The sequence below is a fragment of the Pleurodeles waltl genome, chromosome 4_1 (genome assembly GCF_031143425.1).
Source record: "Pleurodeles waltl isolate 20211129_DDA chromosome 4_1, aPleWal1.hap1.20221129, whole genome shotgun sequence".
Classification (NCBI taxonomy): Eukaryota; Metazoa; Chordata; class Amphibia; order Caudata; family Salamandridae; genus Pleurodeles; species Pleurodeles waltl.
Window position 1 is genome coordinate 735,968,874 of NC_090442.1, and position 20,755 is coordinate 735,989,628.

Below are 20,755 nucleotides of genomic sequence, written 5' to 3' on the forward strand. Positions count from 1 at the left end.
CACATTAAATACACATTTCCGTGTATCTGTCAGCTATTGCTCAGGACTCGGCTCGTGCACATGTTCTTTAAAGCCAGGCCAGGCATCTGAACTGGCCCTCCCTGTTAATTTGGTGTCTTGCCAACCTCTAATTGAGCGTAATAAAAATTAAGAAAGTATCTTTCTTTGATGGGTACTTGATATCTTTGAAGGTGGTATTTTCGCACGTCTGTCGTTTGTACATTAGGAACTCCATATTGGACATGGAATATTTTGAGAACTCAGAAGATATCTAAGAAATGATTTAACGATGAAGATCCCAATTCCCCTGGAAACCGTTCGCCTCATTCATTCGGACAAATGTGACGCTAGTCTGCAAACATTTTCTTTTGCTTCTTTTAGCTGCTGGTCCGACCCTAGCAGACGCCCAGTCAGATAAGTCACCAGCCGAGGAACCCTTAAATAAGAAAGTGTTCATCTCGCAATCCCACCACCTGGAGTCGCCTCCCGAGGTAAATACTACACTGCCACATCCTCCCTGACCTATCCCGCTTACACCACGATCTGCTTTCAGACCGGTCCGGGCGACTGACGTTTTGCTGCCAGGTCCTACTGACGTCACAGACCAGCAAAGGCGGGCTCGCGCTTTTAACAGCCACCAATGGACGTAGAACAGTTAGAACTTAACGGCCAATAAAGACATTGGAATCCTGTGTAGCGCACTACGATTGGTTGACGATCCTCCAATCCCGTGTCATTTTGCACATCACGAGTGTTGCCAATCCTTTAGACAGCTACTAGAATATATTTAGATATGGAATTGGTTAGGATACGACCCGGAAGTGCTGAAATCATGGACACATGTATCCCGGCAAGAAGTTAACTGAGGACGTTAGTCTGTATTTGCGGTCGGCTAGTGTAAGTAAGAGACAAGTGGTTGCACTAATACTTCAGCAAGTTGAAGGCGTTGCTGCAGAGCTGTTTAAGCTCGCGTTCTTTTTGTGTTTCTAGAACTGTCTTGGTGAGACTTGTAATAACACGCAAAACACCGAAAAGCACAACGTATAATTAATTATCTGACGGATTACGTCTGATTTACACCAGCGAATATTCTATATACATCTGCCTTACCGCTCCAGTTTTTATCCTTGAAAATGGCGCCAAATCTAGATCTTTTTTTTAAAAAAAAATGTCCGGGAAGTAATGTGTGCCAGACAAACCATTGCTGCTGCACATTTGTGTCCTGCGCCAGTGCTAGGATTCACTTAGAAAATGGCTGTTTATATCCTCTCTGTTTATGTCGCTCTAATGGCAGAAAGCCCTTTCAAAGCTGTGTTTTTAAAGAAAAGATTCTTAAAAGGCCCTCTCCTGCCCTCACAATAACAAGAGGGAAATTTAAAAGTATGTTGGCTTTTGCAGCCCAACGTTCCCTAGACATTTTTAGTAAATTTAAGGTCTTACAGTCTGTCTTGAAAGAGAGCTCCCAGACCAGTCCAGTACTTCAAATATTGCCTCAGATCCCAGAATACTTTTGTCTTTGTAGCTATTAATCATATATGTGCCAATTAGGTAGACAGAACAGAATGCACAAAAGAGAAATATCTCTTCCACAATGGAAGCAGTATTTGATAATGGTTTTTATATTATACCAATTTTTAGCCCGTAAAATGATTATTCCAACAGATGGTTTATTTATGGTATAATAGCAGCAAATCAGTGTTGTGTTTTTGGCATTTGGATTGATTTGTGTGTGTGCTGTCATGATATCCAACTGTACTTTCACTATACATGTGTGGTGCCTGAACATTCCGGACAGCTGCTCAAGTATTGAGAGGCGTTGGCATTAACATAATGCATATTGTACCTATCAGCATGTCTAGGAGTTCTCCAATTGATAAATGGAAACTCATTGCGTCCACAGCTCTGCTGAAATTTACCTGGACTGCCATCTTCCCTAAGCTGTTAAGGTTGTCATGACTAGTTATTGCTGCACATTAAACGTGTAAGGCATTTAAATGACTGCCAAATCATATTAGTTGACAGCAGTGTTATTTCCAGGGTTATATATAAGAGCATAATGCTAGTTTGTGCAAAGCCTCAATACAACACACATTGTCATGGAGGCTGTCATGCTGCACATCAAGCACTTACATGCACAAAAAATGAATACAACAGAACGGATGACCTTGATTTACACAATACGGGTACATAGAGATCCAATTCAACTGCAATATAAGCCCCTCACGCCCATTTAATTGGACAGTTTGAAACATAAAGTACATCCATTTTTAGAGGTGAGGTTTTACCTTGCCCGTATATTGTGTGTTTGGATTTTGGCAGGAGCTCCATAACTCAAAATGAAACTTAGTTATTGCCTGCGCTGGAAACATGTGGGTCAAACTTCAGCCTCCTGGTCGGGAGGAACTACACACAACTTCAACGAGGAGTATATTCAAGTGAAGAGCAAGCACATAGAGTTAGAGCTATAACCACCTATGAGAGGGCACTGTGTTAGAGTGTTACCTATGTGCTGTTGCAAAGTACATTTTCACTGCACAAATACAGTTTGTGCGAGAAGACATCTCGATCACATTTTCTTATGTTCATCTCTATTAGTGCCCCTTTCATGTCTATCTCTTTATCTCCTCTCCTTATTTAACCCTCTCCCCGAGTGTAGGTAACATTGCAACTTCCTGTGCCAATTTTTATCACTACAGCCTGCACTGCTGCTTCCCATGCTGTACCTGTTACGAGTGAGGAAAGCCTGCACGTTTGCTTTCATTACTATCCTGTTTTTGTGAGGGACACTTGTATTTCTACTTTCTGTAGTATACATCCGATATGTAAAGTTGATTTTTATAATTGGTGCCCATTCTGTGACCTTGCTGTGTGTGACAAGCATTCACTTCTGTTTCACCTTCAGTGCTTGGTTTGTATTGAGGAAGCTGGTGCAACTGCTGCTTATGCTGCCCTATTAAAGGAAGGAAACTTCACTTTAGATGCTGAACCTGTAGTGTGAGGGAATCATACAATTCGGTCTTTGTTGTATCTCGTTTGTCTGCACATGAAGTTCCCAGTACTACTACCCACACAGTACCATTTTTATGTGTCAACAGACATGTACTGATGTCGTCTGTGCACTATTTGTTCCCTATTGGAGAAATCTCTTGTGATCTCCCCCTCCGCCCACACTCTGCCTCTAGCAAAACAACCTCACCCCCCCCCCCCTTGTGCAGAGGGCCAGGGTAGGGGCATCCAGAATGGCTGCCATATACTCCAATTTACTTTGTCTCACTCATACACCCAAAGCATGTGCCACGGTGACCACATACAGAAAAACGTACAACATATTCTTAGTATGATAGTGGTAGAATGGATGCTAGTGAATAGAAGCAGAACTTTGCACAAGTGGATCAGTGAGCTTTTACTCAGGCGACACAATAAAATAGTCTAGTCACAACTATGGGTGCACTAAGCACGGTATGCTGCCACCACTGTTCTATTACTAAACCCATAACAGTGCAGGTAGTCAACTGTCAAAGTAATGAGACCGCACTTGCTGTGTCCTTTCAGGACACGCCTTAGAGATAACATTGCTTATAACCCTTATGTAACACTACCTGTTCATTGAATTACACACTTTAAAAGAATTAAATACACAATTATATCAATTATTTATGTAATAATTAATCATACAAACACTTACATTTGGCGTTCTTACAGAGCAAGCACATCTCCTGTGTGTGAGGTTGGGGGTTGACCAATGTTAAAAACTTGCCTCCAATAGTTACTTCTAAGTACAAGCTGTGCGCCTTTGTTTCCTTCCATGGCATTGGCCTCTAGGTTTCAGGCTCAAGACGACTACCAGCCAGGATGATATCTGAACAAAAGGAGGGCTGATGGCCCTTTAAATAAGCCCTTTGTTTTGGGCCAAACGTTGTTGAATATAAACTAAAAAAAAAACTCACAGCCTCAAAGTTGCTGCTATAAACGGTATACACGAGGCATGCAGGCGCTGTTGAATTATGTATTGGTGTCAGAAAATGACACCAGGTCAAATTCTGCATAGTTCCCCAGAAATAGCTGCCGGGACTAGGATCCTGCGAGTTCCCACTACTTTCTAGCACTGACCACAGCTGCCTCTCAGACACTCTTTTTCTGGCCATGTACTATCATAGATTCATTGTTTCTTGAGCAAGCGGGTATGTTCATGCAGAGGTTTATAGATGGAAGTTATCAAAACACTCGTAATTCACAGAGTTTGTGTGTAAAGGAAGTTACTACTCGAAGTTGTTTCTTAAAGTGTAAATTGATTTGTGGACAGCTGCTTCTTTGAAAGTGTGAGTACCTATGCCCGGTTACTTAACAGTAATATTCATTATCTGTACATCCCATGTGCTCGTACCACTTATGACTTTTGAGGTGAACTCCACCTCGACCAGGAGGGTAAAAAAAAAAAAAAACACCCGCCCTAGGGTTTTAACCCCCCTCTTGCCCACATCACTTCCTGTTTTTTTTTCTCCTCTGACCAGGGTGGGAACAGGGTCTGGGACCCCTTCCGGTCTTGGGTCTTTTCAAAGATGGTGTTCCTCCTTGTGTGCCGGGCACATGGGGATTAATACATTACAGTGACAGAGGATGAGGCAGGATGTACAGTCTGTCTTTGCTTCCTCTTTGGAGGACTCCTCTCACTGTGCGGCGGTGTGGGTGGAGGGCATGAAGTAAGGTAAGGGCTTTGCTGTGTGCTGGAATGACAGACCTGTGATGTGGCTCATCTTCTTTGTGACTGGTTGGCGGAGGGGCTGTGATGAGTGCAGCGGTATCTGTGTTGACTGGTGTTAGACATTTATTTCCTTATTCCTGATATATAGGTGTGCATGTGTGGGGTCGGGGAACACGCACACCTGTGTTTTACAGCCAGCTGGTATTAATTAGCGGTAACGGTTCAGTACTCATTTCAGGTGCAGCATGTTTATTTTCCAGTCTTTATTTAACTCATTTCTTGTCTGCGCTGGTTCAAGGGGAAGTATTTGGCATGTACACTGACAGTTTTCTGGGTTTACGGTTGTGAGCTGTGGTAGCCAGTTACACTGCTGAGCATTCTCTCCATGCTTTGTTGTGCAGTAGACAAGCAGTCCAGGAAAAGGAGACTTAGATACTTCTTCATCTGGTTCATCTCCCTTCAGACCTGGAAGGAGTGTTAAGAAGGATGACCAGGACTTGAAGGACATAGTTAAGAAAATTGTTTTGGCTACCCTGTTCTCAAGTAATACTCCTCAGGCGCTTAAAAGTAGGAATGATGACAAGTGGATTTTCACCACTCCTCCAGACTCCTGATGACCACTAATCCCCTATTTCTAGTTCGAGAGGGGAGGAGGAAGGCGTTGCAGTCCTCCCATCAGATTTTCAAGGGAAAATATGTTGATAAAGATATGTTGCCTGACATTTTGGCTAGAATACATCAGAACATGAGTTTCCCATTGTGGAGTTATGTACATTTATAGAGCCTGTTCTTCAACAGTTTCAGCAGCCTAAAGTTTTGAATCTTCCTATTCACAATAATGCGCTTGACATTGTTAATAGGAAATAGAAGGGTATGGACACAATTAATGTACCTAGATTTATGTCTCTGCTTTATCCGTTAGAGAACATTGATAAATCTGCGCCTGAGTCACACTCTCTTTAGTTGCAAATCTGTTTGGCAGAACTTCTATGGCATAGGAGAGCATACTTAAAGAGCAGGTTGATAAGAAAATGTATTCAGCTTTTGAAGAAATCCTACGCTGGGGCTAATCTTTCCAAGAGAGGGCAGGTATTTATGGTGCTTACACTTCTCAAACTCTAACTTCTGATTTCGGGAGCCTTTCTAAAGCAATAAAGGAGAGCAGAGTGTTCTGAGCTCCTTGAAACCTGATACGGTTGATATCCTTTCCAATATCTCCTTTGCTATTGTGAGAGTTGCTGCACTGAAAGAAGGCGCTGTTGTTTTTGTGCAGAGGAATCTTTATCTGAAGGAGCGATGCACTGATACGGCCAAGAAAGCAGTGGAGGGGGAAATAGGCTCTTTTGCTCTGATCTTGAGGATAAGTTGCATTGAATCTCGAAGGAGAAAAAGCACTCTCAATCCTTTAGTCAGACTGGCACAATGTTGAGGGGCAGGGAATAGCCTGTTTGGTAATCCACAGTTGTATCCTTTCCCTTGGTGTGCACAGCCTTCAGAGAAGAAGATAACCTTCTGCCCAGCTCGCTCTATGTTGAGCCGTGAGATTGAGAGGGACCTATCTATCCTTCTGTTTATGTACAAAATACATTTCTACTGTATTGTCTGTCTTGATTAACACGTTTGGTTGCAAATGTATTGCTGAAAACGAAGAAGAGCTTTGTAAATGGCTAATGTATCTTTCCATTTGAGGACTTTGACTTTTCTTTGGATTGACCATATTCCGTGATGTGTTCTCAATGGACGTATTGCTTTTGAAAATTCCTTGATGGCATCTGCCATTATTACTACAAGAGAACATTAATGTAACTGCAAGCTTTTCTTGAAATAAGTTGGTACCAGCCATTATTATAATTGCTGAGCAATTTGAGAAGTTACAGGAATTTTCAGATAGCTGCCTGCCAGAAACCTCACTTGGTGCTCCATAAGAAAACAAATGTAAATGAAGTCCCCACCTTTATTGCATACAGTTCGTTAAACTCTGAAAGTTTTTAGGTAAATATTGGTCTCCATATTATCATGTGAATTGAAAATATAGCAAAGTTGGAGGCTGTGTAAGACCTTTTTGACAACTTAGTCGACTTATCCACAGTGTCTAATGGTGTTGAATCTTCTGACTTTAAAGAACCCTGTGTCATCAAATCCACCATCAGAGTTCACCTTTACTATATAGGTGACAATGTTCTATTAAACCCTTGTAAAGCAAATCCTTGCTAAGAATCCTGGGAATTTGGGTCTTTCTACATAATTTCTTTCTCTTGCTAAGAATTTCCTTATATATTGAAACAGGAGGTCTTCAGTATCCTTTCAGTGATGCTGTTGAAAAATCTTTTATTATGCATTACTTCTGGGAAGACTACTTTTTTTCCCTTCAACTATTGGATGATTTCTTCCTGTTCGGTCCTTTGGATGTAACTGCCTTTTATTAGTTTCTTCAGTATACCACCATTTAGCAGGGCACTTTCAGGGCTCCATACTTGATCTGCTAGCAGGCATCTGAACGAAGGAGCAGGCAGTATCCTGCTTCCCCTGTTTCTTTAGCAACAGGTTCTCGTTCCTGCCACCGGGTCGCACAGGACCTAAAACTATAAATACTATGCTGAACGTGGGAGACAGATATTTTGAGTATGTCCTGCTCACTGTTGTACCTATTACTTTGACCACCACAAAAGGTATCAGTGGGCTAAAAGAAGCCTGGTTTGGCCTAAGAAGTACAGTTGCCTGTATAGGCTCAATCAACTAAGTGAGCTAGCAACAAACTTTGCCTCTGGAAACTGGAATGTATCCTTGGTGGAAATAAATACCTATTGGCTGGGATTGAGAGAATGGAGCATGTTACAGCTCCAGCAATGGATTAGCATTCCTACACTTCTGAACTTAGCATCATAATATACAGCAGTGTATATTGTCTTTGGTAGGCAGCCTATGATAGGTGATGAAGGGAACAGTTATCAACCTTGTGGTAAGTACATTATCTTCATAACCTCCTAAAAAAAAGTGTTCCACTCATGGATGTCACAACTTAAAAAATGATTGTCTGACAGACAATGCAATATACCTATCTTGTATGTAGATAATGTTGTTTCTATTCAAAAGTTCTAACAAAGTATTAAATTGGTAGCAAAGCATTGGATTTCAAAGGTCTTAAAATGTCACGCCAGTAGTGCAGTGACTTGTTTTTTTGTTTGCACCCACATTCAGATGGTTAGCTAAACATATCAATCAGTGTGCCATATTTTAAGACTGGATAACCGTGCTTGTTTAATCAGAAGTAGGGAATCACTATTATAACTTGCCTTTACATATTTTTAAGTGTTCTCTATTTTAGTGCTGTGTTAACAAAAATCAATCAGCAAATTAGTATAGCACACTAATCACTGGTGAGGGTATCAAGGCACTGTAGCAATGCGTCTGTCTCAGTCAAACAGCCATGTCTTGAGATCTCTTCTGAACTCCTGGATGGAGGGGGATGCTCTTAGGTTATGGGGGATGTTGTTCGAGGCTTTGCTGCTAGTAATGCAAATGAGCAACCTCCATAGATGCTGCAGCGAATTAGTGTGGTGGTCGCGAGGGCTAGTTATGCGGAGCCATAGTCTAGTTGGCTGATCATGAGGGGTTGTGTGATGTGTCTAGTTTCTTGCGGGAGCCATTTGAAGATCCTGCAGAGGGTGTGGAAGTAGGTGAAGATTGCGTTGGCATAATGATTCGTGATGAGTTAGTTGTCTTCGACTGCTTGTCTGGGGTTTTATCCCACTGGGCCAGGTTACTCAGATCGGAGGCATCGTATTGGATACAGTGCTAGCGCAATCCTTCCCTCCTTTACCTCAGCCACAGACCGTGAAGCATATTAAACATCTTGTGCAGTCTCCTCAAGATTTGTCTTTAAAGGACTTCTAGCGCAGGCACCACTTGGGTGTCCGGGTATACTCCTCTTAGTCACTTTTCATATATCTTAAATGATGAACTAGACAGAGTAACCTAGACTTTATTCTCCCAAGTTACTTACTTGGGTCAGGCTGTGTGAGAGTACAATCCTCTGCTTGCCGGTATCCGATGGGGAGCCCCTTGCTCCCTGGTCCCATCTCACTTTGAAACACAGTAGTGCAGTCATTAATTTCCAGCTATTGAATGGGATGCTTTTAAGGTCGTAGTTAGGGACCCCTTGATCAGCATTGTCGATGCTTGCAGAGTGGTCAAAAGGGAGCTGCATTTCAGCAAGGACTCTTTGCTTCATCTGGAAGCCTGGTCTCTTGTGGTCGATTCTTGTCGTGAAACGTTCCTGACAGCGTGGACTACGCATACCATCCTGAAGGGCCAGCTCCACTGCGTCAGCTGTGCTGTGCGTGCTTTGTGGACCCATGCCGAGATAGACAAATCTGCTGCTCCCCCCCCATCTATAGTGCCATCTTCTCACCAGAGTTGTGACACACCCACATGTAAGAGGGCATACATGTGGCCTCCACAATACATTATTCATAAGTCTATGTCCCTCGCCAGAACACCACAGATAAGGCCTTTCCAGCCTTCTTTCAAGATCTCCCCGTGCTTCAGAACACACCAGACCAGCAAAGGGAACTCGTCCTACCTATTTCCGTAGAAGAGATTACAGAAGCGATTCACGTCCTTGCCACCAACAAGACTCCAGTTCCGGATGGCCTCCCAATCGAATTCTACCAGACTTTCTCAGACCGCTTCTGCTCCAGCTGGAATATTTCTGTTATACAGTAGTGGCAGAAGGCCATTTCCTGCTATTGCTTTAAGAAGCCACACTAATAATCTGTTCCCGAACTAGGCAGAGATGCTTATGTCATTGCCTTGTATTCCCCACTAATAATGTTTTACACAATGAAAAGATCCACAGTAAGATTATGGTTGAATGCCTACTCACTTTTATTCCACGAATGGTGCATACTGACCAGAACAGGTTAATCCTGGGAAGAATGTAAGTTTTTCAAAATCCTGGAGGCTGGCCAGGGACTATGGCTTTGGGCAGCCCACCTTGTGCTAAATCTGGAGAAAAGCTTTGATTCTCATTAACTGGCAGAATGCACACTTAAAATGATTTGGCTCCTGTACGATGCACCAATGGCAAGGGTTAGAACCAGGATGCTTACCTGCTACAGCTTTATGGGCACAAAGCAGGATTGCCAACTGTCCACTCTTTTATTTGCACTTGGCATTGACCCAGCCACCATTTGTTTACACAGGGAAACTGCGTGAGACAGAACTCACTCAGTTCTCTTTATGCAGATGACCTAATGCTTTATATCTGGGACTCAATGACAGACCTCTCTGACATCACCAGACTTGAGGCTTAGCAGAAAATTTCTGAACTTCTTGTCATTGGCGAAAATCTTGCCTTTTGCCCCTGCACCCACATTCCGAAAACACTGGCATAAATGTGGGTGGTGAGCTGCTACCATTGCAGGCGCAAACATTTAGGTACTTGGGAATTCAGGTTTACCACAATGAGGAGACCCTTCTGGATGGCAACCTTGGTAGGGTAGCAGCAGGTATACACAGCCAGATCTTCTTTTGGTATACCCTGCCGCTCTTTGTAGTACTTTCCAAAATAGTCTTGTCCCCCCATCTGTTGTACTATTTTGCCACCCTCCCCCTTTCATTACCGGCTTCCTTTTTTTGCTCCTTGAACATAGTGCTCGGCGACCGTATCTAGTGAGTGGATCGTTACAGAGTAGTGCTGTCTAAGCGGTGACTGCCCTCAGCACGGGGAGGCCTAGGCGCTTCAAACTACGAACATTACTTCATAACATCCTGGTGGTTAGTTTGTTGAACGCCACCTGCGAACATGAATTCAATCCTACTCCCTTGGCAACTGCGCCACCTGCTAAGTTCATTCCACCCCACTCAGACTAGGATGCCCACTGCCCCACATCTTCTTCGCGTACCATTTCACTGCTGTCTCAGAGGTATACACATCACTAACTCGACCCCAGTGATCCTGTTTTAGGCTCCCCACGTACCAAGGGCCCACTGTTGGCGCCTATCTTAGAGAAATGGCAGGCTGAGAGTATTTCAACCTGGAGGGGACATCTTTAATAGTGGCACTTTAATGCCTTTTACCAAATTTGTCAAACACTGGAATGTTTCACGGTGGAAACTTCTAATGCGCTCTGCTGCTCACTGCACTCCACCTGGAACATCACAGATGGAGCACCCCCATTTTACTTTCTCATACAGTACTCCTATACTATAGGGAATGGCTGCTGCCTCGTCAGCTGCCTATCATGAGCCCTTCAGGAACACAGCCAAATGCCACTAACAGCTCTTTACGTGACATGGGATGAGGCGCTAGATCAACCCCCTTCCCCATCTCGCGGATAAAGAATGTGGGGAGAGTGCTGGCTTACCTTGCTTTAGTATATAATAACACTAGATTTAAACTTGTACGTTTTTGTTTGTTTTACACAGAGCTTACCTAACTCCAGCAAAGATTAACCAGTACTTCCCCAGGATGGATGCAGCCTGCTTCTTTTGGCACACTCTTGACTCATACTTGCACCACATGCTGTGGGTGTGTGGATCACTGTCTGGGTACTGGACCACAATACTCAACTTGCACAGCTGCCTGGATCAGGAGGTGTGTTCCAGGAATGCTTCCCGAGGACTGAGGCACTTTTTCCTAAGCTTGACGCTAATAACACATTGTTAGTGGGACGATCGGCCACTGGTGGCGTGGAGGCTTTAGCTCCTGGCTGTGGCAGAAATGGAGAGTACCACACTACAGAGACAGGCCTGGCTCCGGCATGTAGGTAACCCCCCTTGGTATTCCCTTTGGAGTGAGTGTGACTACAAGGGAAACCCCCCCCCCCCCCCCGGCACTAGCCAGACCAGAGGCAGATTGCCCCTTACCCTGGGGCCTACCCCACCGTGAACTACCCGTTCAGGTAGGCCATATACATTTTTCACTTTTTGAGCACCCCACTTACTGCGTGTGCTCCGACCCTGACGAATGCCCCTGACCTACCAGCACTGAGTGAGGGCAGAAACATGTTGGTCATCCACTTTTTTTCTTTTAGACTCCAAGAGACATTACTCTCCAACGAGCCTTTCCCCTTTAGTTTTAGGTTTACCAGCATGCACCTTCATTAAAATTAGCAGAAGCTACTGGCGACATGCTTGGTAATTTTAGTATTCACCCCTTCTGGATCAATGTAACTATCCAGCCAGTTTAATTTCAGCACTCCCTCGGGTTCTTTTAACCACGAGGTTGAGTCTGCCCAAGTAGTATCATCTTACTTGGGTGGGGCTAGGTGGTCATATGATGAAGCAAGACACTATTATGTGTGTGAGACCACCTAGTCCGTAAGGGAAATCCCCCACCCCCCTGTAGGCAACACAGCAGCCCTTAGCTTGGACATTTTTCCAGCAATGACTTCCCGACCTGAGGATCTACAGTGACCTTTCCAACACCACTGAAAAAAAGACTGACCTAGTCTGACCTTCAGTTCCTACTACCCCACACCATTAGTGATGATATAATTTCTATAGGGAGGCGGTGTGGGCTAGCAACACTCCCATTGCTCTCTTCTTTTTGTGTACAGATAATAACTCTGCCCCTTTTTAACTGCAGCCTTTCGACAGTCCGCGAAGTGCACTGCTCCTATTTTTGGAGTTGAGCCTGCGAGATATGCGTTAGCCCTTGCGTCTCGCTTGCGAGACTGTTGTGTTCAGTAAATGGCTTGGAGCCCCCCTGTCACTCACCATTTGTTGGTTTGGGTGGCACTCCTTTTTACATCCTAGTAATTTGTCAAGGCACGCCTGGCAACATTTCTTTCCTCTTTGTGGAGCAGGGATCAAGCACTAATTGATTCAACTTAATTGTGCTCGTATGCTGCTTCTGACATGATCAAGGTACTATTTTTTTTGTTGTTCTTTTTAACTTCTAGTGCCCCTCAAACAGAAGGCTTGTGGCTGGCAAAAAAATGTCCAGCAGGACTAACAAAATTGCAAAGTTTTTTATTTTTATTTTTTGAAGCTAGCTTTCTTTTATTTTGCCAGGTGGTATTGTCTCACTTTCCAATCATGTTTTCTTTTGTTTTTGCTCGTGGGCACTGTTCTCAAAAGATGACAATGAACTTGTTCGAAATATTGCAAAGCAACAGTGTAATCTCTGAAATGATCCTTTAACACATAATCATGCAGCACACCACAATCCATCCCACTCAAATACGCCTCAATCCCACTTTACCCCACCCCAATCCACTCTACTCCAACCCACCACACTTCAATCATCCCAACCCCCAATCTAATCTGCCCCAATCCAGTTTGCCACCTCTAATCAAAAACAATCTGCACAACTCCAAAGCAATCTGCCCCACTGTAATCCACCTCAATCCAAAACAATCTGCCCCACTCTAATCCGCCCCACTCCCATCTTCCCCACTTCAATCCAAAACCATCTGTTCCACTCAAACCCGCTCCACTTCAGTGCGCCACACTCCAGTCTACCCCACTCCAATCTAATCCAACTCAACCCAAGCTAATTTATCCCACTCCAATCCACCCCAATACTATCTTCCCCCACTCCAATCCAAAGCAATATGCTCCACTCCACCTCTGCCCAAACCAATCCAATCCACCCTAATACAATGTGCCCAACTCCAATCCAAAACAATCCGCCCCACTCCAAAACAATCTGCCCTACTCCAATCCAAAGCAGTCTGCCCCTCTTCAATCCAAAGCAACCTGCCCCATTCCAATCCATTTCAACATTCCCCACTCCAATCTGTCCCACTTTAATCCAAAACAATCTGCCCCACTACAGTGCCAAACAACCTACTCCAATCTATTCAATCTGCCCCACTCAATTCAGTCCACCTCACCGCAGTCCAACCCACTTCACTCCAGTCCACCCATTCCATCCTCACCAATCCAATTCACCCCACACCAATCCACCCCAGTCCAATCTATCCTACTCCAATCGAATACATCTCACCCCAGTCCACCACTCTTCAGCCCAATCCACCCTACTCCAATCCAGTCCAACCCACCCCACCCCACACCTGTCTAGTCCAACCCACCATTCTCCAAGTCAAGTCCTGCTACCCTATCTACCTCACTCCAGTATAGTCCACCCAACTCCAATACAATCCACTTTAGTCCATCCCACTCAGTCCAGTCTAGTCCACATGAATCCACCCTACTCCAGTCAAATGCACCCCACTCTAAACCACCTTTTAATCTACCCCACTTCAATCCAGTACACCCCATTCCAATCCACCCCACCCAACTCCAACCCAACCCATCACACCCTAATCCACCCCACTCAGTCCTATTCACTCCAGTTCAGGCCACCGCAGTCCAATCCATCCAGCCTACCCTACTCCAATCCACTCCACCATATCCTGATTCAGTCCACCCCACTCCAGTCCAACCCATTCACCCCATCGCACTCCAGTCCACCCCACCTCCATGCAGTCCACTCCAATCTACCCCACCCGAGCCCTATCACTCCAATCCAAATCACCCACCCAATCCAATCTACCACTCTAACGCACCTCACCCTATTTCCCCATACTGCACTCTACAACCTACTCTGCAGCTGAATCCTACTCCCCTCTACTCAACAACACTCTAATCCTCCTACTCCACTCTACTACATTCAACTTCTTGCTTTCTGTTCCTATAGAAACTGTGGAAGGAGTTATTTTTTAGTTCTATTCCTTACCTACTACAGTCATACTTTCAAATCTCAATACAATTTTTTTCCAGGTTTTAAAACAACAAGATATCCAAAACCATCCTACTATCGCAAATAGGACAAATAACAAACAACCCCACCGTGCCACGCCTGCACCTTCAATCAGTATTGACTAATTGTCATACTCTGCCTTGTACCCAGTTCATCAAAGTGTGCTCCGGATACCCAGGCCTCTGTAGTCTCCAGCCTGGCTGCCTTCAGTGGAGTTTCTATCCAAGTCCTACTTTGGCTTGTTACATTTTAGTTGATTTGAAATGGGGGAAAGAATGTATTTTGACACAGGTGGGGTGAAATGTTTTTTGTAGTTTTATTGATAATAATGTAAATTGAAAACACCTAGGTAGAAATAAAATCAAAACATAAAACAGAATTTTAGTTCATACTGGCTCATGCACTCTTACCTCATGTTTTTACTTTTACACCCTGTGTCCTATCCACTTTTCTGTTTTGTTTTCAGACTGAAGCCTCACCTGTCAAATACCACTGCCCCATCACTCAATATATCCCACTGACCGCAGCAAGAGACCAGAGCTATGTATGGTAAGTAGAATTTCACCCAGCATGTGAGGGATTGGTGTTTGCTTCTGCTTAGGTAGTCTGCTCGTAATGTTTGAACCTTAAAATACTTTCCAAGGCCCACAGTTATGCAATGTTGAAATCTTGCACTACTTCACCAGTAAAACATTTTTTTTTAAAATCAAGCCACCTTTTTTTAATACTGACGGAAAACAAATGTGTAACTGAAGTCAAAAGCTAAGGGGTAATACTGCAAATGTTATGATAGTGCTCTTTACAAATGCATGTATCACTTATGAGGTGATCCTGGTGCTGATCAGGTGTGTGTGTACGCACTTAGCATTGCATGTGGTAGGTCTGGTTAATTGAAAAGTCAGATCTTCAGCTTGTTGCTTAGTTAGAGAAGAGAGGAGGTGGCTTTGATGTGGAGTGGGAAGGCCATTCCATACTTTAGAAGCGATGTACGAAGGCCTATTCTCCTGATCTAGTTCAGTGTATGTATGGGCTGGGTTCTCTGGAACAGCAGTGTCTGGGTGGTTAATGGAAGGAGATGTCACTTGAGGTAGATGGGGCCTAAATTGTGTAGTGCCTTGAATGTGTGTGTGAGGAGTTTAAAATGAGCACGTTTGTGTATCAGGAGCCAGTGGATCTCCCTGATGTGTTGTGTGATGTGAGTTGTGTGTACGAGGTTCACGATGAATCTAGCCGCCATGTCCTAAATGGTTTATAGTCTTCTTGTGAGTTATTTGGTGATCCTGACATAAAGGTTGTTCCTGTAGTCCAACTTCCTAGTGACTAGAGTGTGTGTTGCAGTTTTTCTACTGTTTAGGAGGCGTTTGAAAATTTTCTTCAGCATCTTCAATGTTTGGAAGCAGGATGTAGTGACAACGTTGACTTGTGCAGTCATATCTAGTTTACTGTTGATAATTATTCTAAGGTTCCTGGCATGAGTGCTGGGTAGGATCAGAGCTCGGGTAGCCAACTGTTAGAGTCCCAGGGTGAGGTGTACTTGCCGAATATCCCTACTTCTGTCTTGCCGGTGTTGAGCTTGAAACAGTTGCCTCCCATCCAATTAGTGACTTCGGTCATGCAGGCGGTAAACTTGTTTCTTGTGTTAGGGGTCTTGTCTGAGAGGGAGAGTATACGTTTTGTGTTGTCTGCAAAGGAGAGGATGTTGATGTTGTGTATGCAGATGACGTTGGCCAGAGGGATCATGTATGTGTTGAAGAGGGTGGGGTTGAGCAAAGACCTTTGGGGCATTCCACAGACGAGTTTGCGGACTTCTGAGGGGCAATGTGCCAGACTGACTGTTTCTGATCAACCTGTTGAGAAGAAGCGGATCAAGCGGGAAATGGGTCTTTGGATACTAAGCTCATGCAGGTGCCGGATGGGGTATGAAACCATGTCTAATGCTGCAGGGAGGTACAGGAGAATGATGGCTGTCTATCTCCCCCGGTCAAGGATCATGCAGAGCTGAAAATATGTAGTATGTACAGTGTTGGAGCAAACAGGGAAGTGAACAGGCTAAACTGGCCTACAGTTCTCACCTTCACTAAAATATATCTGTGCCTCTAGCTATATTAAAATTATATTTTTTTGTAACACGGTCATAGGCCAACATTAATGCAAGTGCAAAGCTTTGCAAGTACCACTGTGACTGTGTTATATTTGTTCAACATGGAATTTTATAAATGTAGAACTAAAGGCCATTTGTCCTACAGGTGTCCTTTAAGTTTCCACCTCTTACAAAAGCTTTGAAGGCCTTGGAGCAACATGCTGAATTTGGCCTTATTCTGCTTTTGCAAAACCCAGACAACATAATAACTAGGCTTCTCAATGAATACAAGTGGGTACAAAGGCTGCTTGAAGGGACCCCTTAAGAAACACAATGTTTGGTGATACTTCTGAGGGAGGCTTCTGATCATCATAAGCCTCTGTGCATGTGACAGCTGATAGCACTGGGTTTGCCAGGGAAAGGTCTAAACTCTAGTGTGAAAGTGTTGAGGAAATGGCATGAGTTACCGAATATTATAATCGGGGAAGTAAGAGCATTGGGTAGGGAAGTTAAAAGGAGGTGTTTGGGATCACAAACCAACATTTCTGTATGTCAAATCAGACTGTCCTCTAAGAAGTGAAACATATGAGCATAGCTGACTTAACATATGCCTTTTCATCTGAACCCACTGCTGTGAGGTCAGCACTTTAAGACAACAAAGACTACTTTAAAATGCCCTATGGCAGTCTACCTTGCCTTTTGTGTTTCAAACCAAATGCTTTTGGTGAGCCGGCAAAACAAAGGTCAGCCTTCTTTCCTTTGAGTGGGATTGGTTGAAACAGCCCACTTGCACAGCGCACTTGTACATCTACGTGGTGTGGTAATACACACCTTTAAGAAATATGGTAGAGGGGAAGTTAACAGTTTGAATTGCAGATACAGGAAATTGTTCCAAACACTGTCTGACATATTTGTGAAAGCATAGTCTTTGAGCTCTGAAATACCTGTTAAATCATATACTTTTGAGTTCTACAGTAGTAGTAGCACCTTTTTATTAAGGCTTGCTGCTGATGGGGAAATGCCTACCTCATGTTTATATCTTCCTGAAATCTGCCCCACAGCTATTTGTAGGTACCAATATAGGATAAGGGGATGCACTCCACCCTCCAGTTCCTCTTTGAGCAACACTGAGGAGAGTGGAGGTCATAAGGGTTGTTGGTATTGCCAGCTCCTTAAATTATACAAAATGTGATGAATGGAATGCTTGAATTAATCTCAGCCACTGATAATTACTCAGGCTGCATCCCAGTCCATTGTTACTTTAGCACCATGCAACCTCGGGTTTACAATTCCAGCAGTAAAAGGAACCAGACCTGAGATTACAAATGCAGAGCTACAAACATAACATCTTTAGAAGTTGCAAGATCTTGACAAGGGTGTATTAGGGAAGATGGCATGCAGTTGTTCATATATCAGAACACAAACTGATGGCTTTTCAGTCTGGATAGAGGGACAGAGCTGTCACCGATATTATCCTTCTAGTCTAAGAAGGTAAGGTTCATGACCTCTAGTCTAAACTGACCGAATGAATGCAGCCTCTGTCTAGCTCCTGCATCATTTCTGGCCCTGCCAAACTATGTTCCACCTTGACCCAACTTATTGATTTTGAAGAAGGACTCCTTAATGACAAAACAACTTTAAGGCTCTCGTTATGGACAGTGGCAAAGAACTGCAGTGGAAGTGTCCATTTTTGCCAACATTTTGTGGACTGGTGCATGTGTTCCATACCCTAAGTCCTTTGCTACTGATAACTACCACCTCACTCAAAAGAATGACAGTCCGGAATGTATCTCATTGTACATTTTTCTTTCATGTACTATATTTCACTAATGAAGGGACTTTTGTCTAGCAGAGCTGGGGATGTGACTGATGGCACAGCTGAAGGTAAACTCTTCCTCGTTGGAAACAAAACAATAAATATTCACCTTAACTAAAAGGTTATTTTTATATAATGTTTCATACCACACTTGTGCTGTTATACAGCAGATTTTGCTATTCTAGAATCTAATGGTACTCAATTTACTGACTTTTAATGGAAGGCTGAGCTGTCCCTATCTGATGAACTGCAGATCACTGCTTTCGTAAGCAGCAACTACTTAACTTACTGAGCTATTCTGCCAGCTTAACACAACTAGTAAGGAAAGATGAACTCAAGATCTAGTAAGGAAACATAAATCCTTGTTAATTTAGCCTTGCTCTATTGAGTGTAATTGTGAACTGCATTAAGTAACACTGCTGTGCACTGAATTCTGGGACATTGGAGCATCTTATTGCCTCTAAGGGATGATCCTCTCCCTGCCCGATTACTCTGCAAAGGCCAAGAGAAATTATCACAATGGGATGAGAGCAGTCCCGCCTGGATGGAAGCCAGCTGCCTCAAATTCAGCTCCGTTAAGACAGAGATCCTCGTAATCGTCTCCACCCCTTCCACCTGTAACGATGCTTGGTGGACCACCGCATTGGGAAACGTCCCCGCCCCATTGACCACGCACGCAACCTAGGCATCATCGTGGACTCCTCACTATCCATGACCCACCAAGTCAAAGCCGTTTCTTCGGCATGCTTCCACACCCTCCTACTCCTGCAGAAGATTTCCAAGTGGATTCCCTCCAACATGAGGAAGACAGTCACCCACGCACTCTTCACTAGCAAACTGGACTACGGCAATGCACTCTAATCCGGCATCACCAAGAGACTTCAGTCAAGATTACAAAGATGCCAGAATGCAGCAGCCAGACTCATCCTGGACATCCCCAGACACAGCCACATCTCCTCCCATCTCAGAGACAGACCTACACTGGCTCCCAGTCAACAAGCTCATCACATACAAACTCCTGATCCACACCTACGAGGCACTGTGCAACATAGGACCGGCATACCTCAACCACTGCCTTGCCTTCTGAGTACCCAACAGACATCTCTGTTCTTCCCTGCTCACCCTTGCAGCTGTCCCCAAGATCCAGGAAAGCACAGCATGAGAAAGATCCTTCTCCTTTCTAGCAGCCAGGACATGGAACATCCTACCTCTCAAGTTCAGGCAGACCGCATCACTAAAGCAATTCAGGAAGGACCTCAAGACCTGGCTCTTCAACTTAGCAGCACACCCACAAACAGCGCCTTGAGACCCAATGGGTGATTAGCCATGCTCCACAAATCTCTGATTGATTGATTAAAGAGGCACTGTTAAGTTTCATTTATTGAAAATGCTGTCTGTGTGCATATTCTCTGCTTGTCTTTCTTTTTAGAAATTTAAAAGGGCTTGTGTCTGAGGGTGTCTGTTTACACATTAAATACTGGATATTAAACTAAAAGTACAGTAATGGTTAAATTAGGTTGCGTGTTTGATTTAAATTATTTTAGTTTTTTTGATAGCATTGGTGTTCTTGGATCCTATGGGTATGAGGAATAAGTGAATTATAAATATGGTCCCATAATGTAATACTTGTAGGCCTAGGTGACCATTGTAGAGGTTCTTATCTGTAGCTGTATGGAAGTTTCATCATGGCCTGAACCCTGATCAGTGTGTCTGTACAAGATCATGGCTGTCAATGATTGTATAATTGTATATCGAATGCATGTGGATGCTTTTCTAGTACGCAGGTTCAAGAGAAAAGAAATGGAAGATGTCAAAAAGGTCTGTCATTGAGCGGGGGTGTGGACTATTTGGTTAGATCCAAGTAGGGATGGGATAGGCATGATGGAAGAGTGGGTATTGCATTTGGTATGACAGTAAATTTATATTGATTTTACAATGGAATACAGACATGAGTTAGGGAGATGGTTAATGTATGGGTTGACCCCCTTTTAAAGAAGACTTTATATCTGTTACTTGACTGCTGTTGTGGTTTGTTAGTATTTCTCCTTGGAAGAGATGACTGCACTTGTGCATGTGTTGCAAAGGTTTCTCACTAGAATGTGATTTGTATCTTATTGAATCTTGTGGGACTGCCTGTTGGTAGATGACCCTTTCCATCTTTTTCAGTTTGTTGGAATTATTGAAAGCAGAGTGCCAGACTGATTGCCTCTCTTTTCAGACAACATAGAAAAGAGGTCTTGGCATCTATATTGGTTAGGTGTAACCAAGTGATAGGAACCTTCTACCCGTGGCTTATCCTTCCATCATTTAGCCCTTTCTACCCCTTGTCTGCAAGACGGACATGGGTAGACAGGCGACATACCATTAAAATTATTGAAGGGACATCATTTAAAAAGGTCTAAAAGATCTGTTTAATTTCTGACATCTACCCTTACAGCAGCAAAA

At 43.7% G+C, this 20,755-nt stretch overlaps 1 protein-coding gene across 3 annotated transcripts in view; it reads left to right on the forward strand.

The window, feature by feature from the left end:
• Positions 1-776: 776 nt before the first annotated feature.
• TMEM209 (transmembrane protein 209) overlaps positions 777-20,755 on the forward strand; it is a 247,680-nt gene continuing 227,701 nt past the window's right edge. For all 3 annotated transcript variants that reach the window (XM_069229331.1, XM_069229333.1, XM_069229332.1), the window contains exons 1-2: positions 777-897; positions 14,881-14,963. In XM_069229331.1, the coding sequence (XP_069085432.1) occupies positions 14,957-14,963 (7 nt within the window). In that variant the 5' untranslated portion in view covers positions 777-897; positions 14,881-14,956. The remainder of the gene's footprint in view (positions 898-14,880; positions 14,964-20,755) is intronic.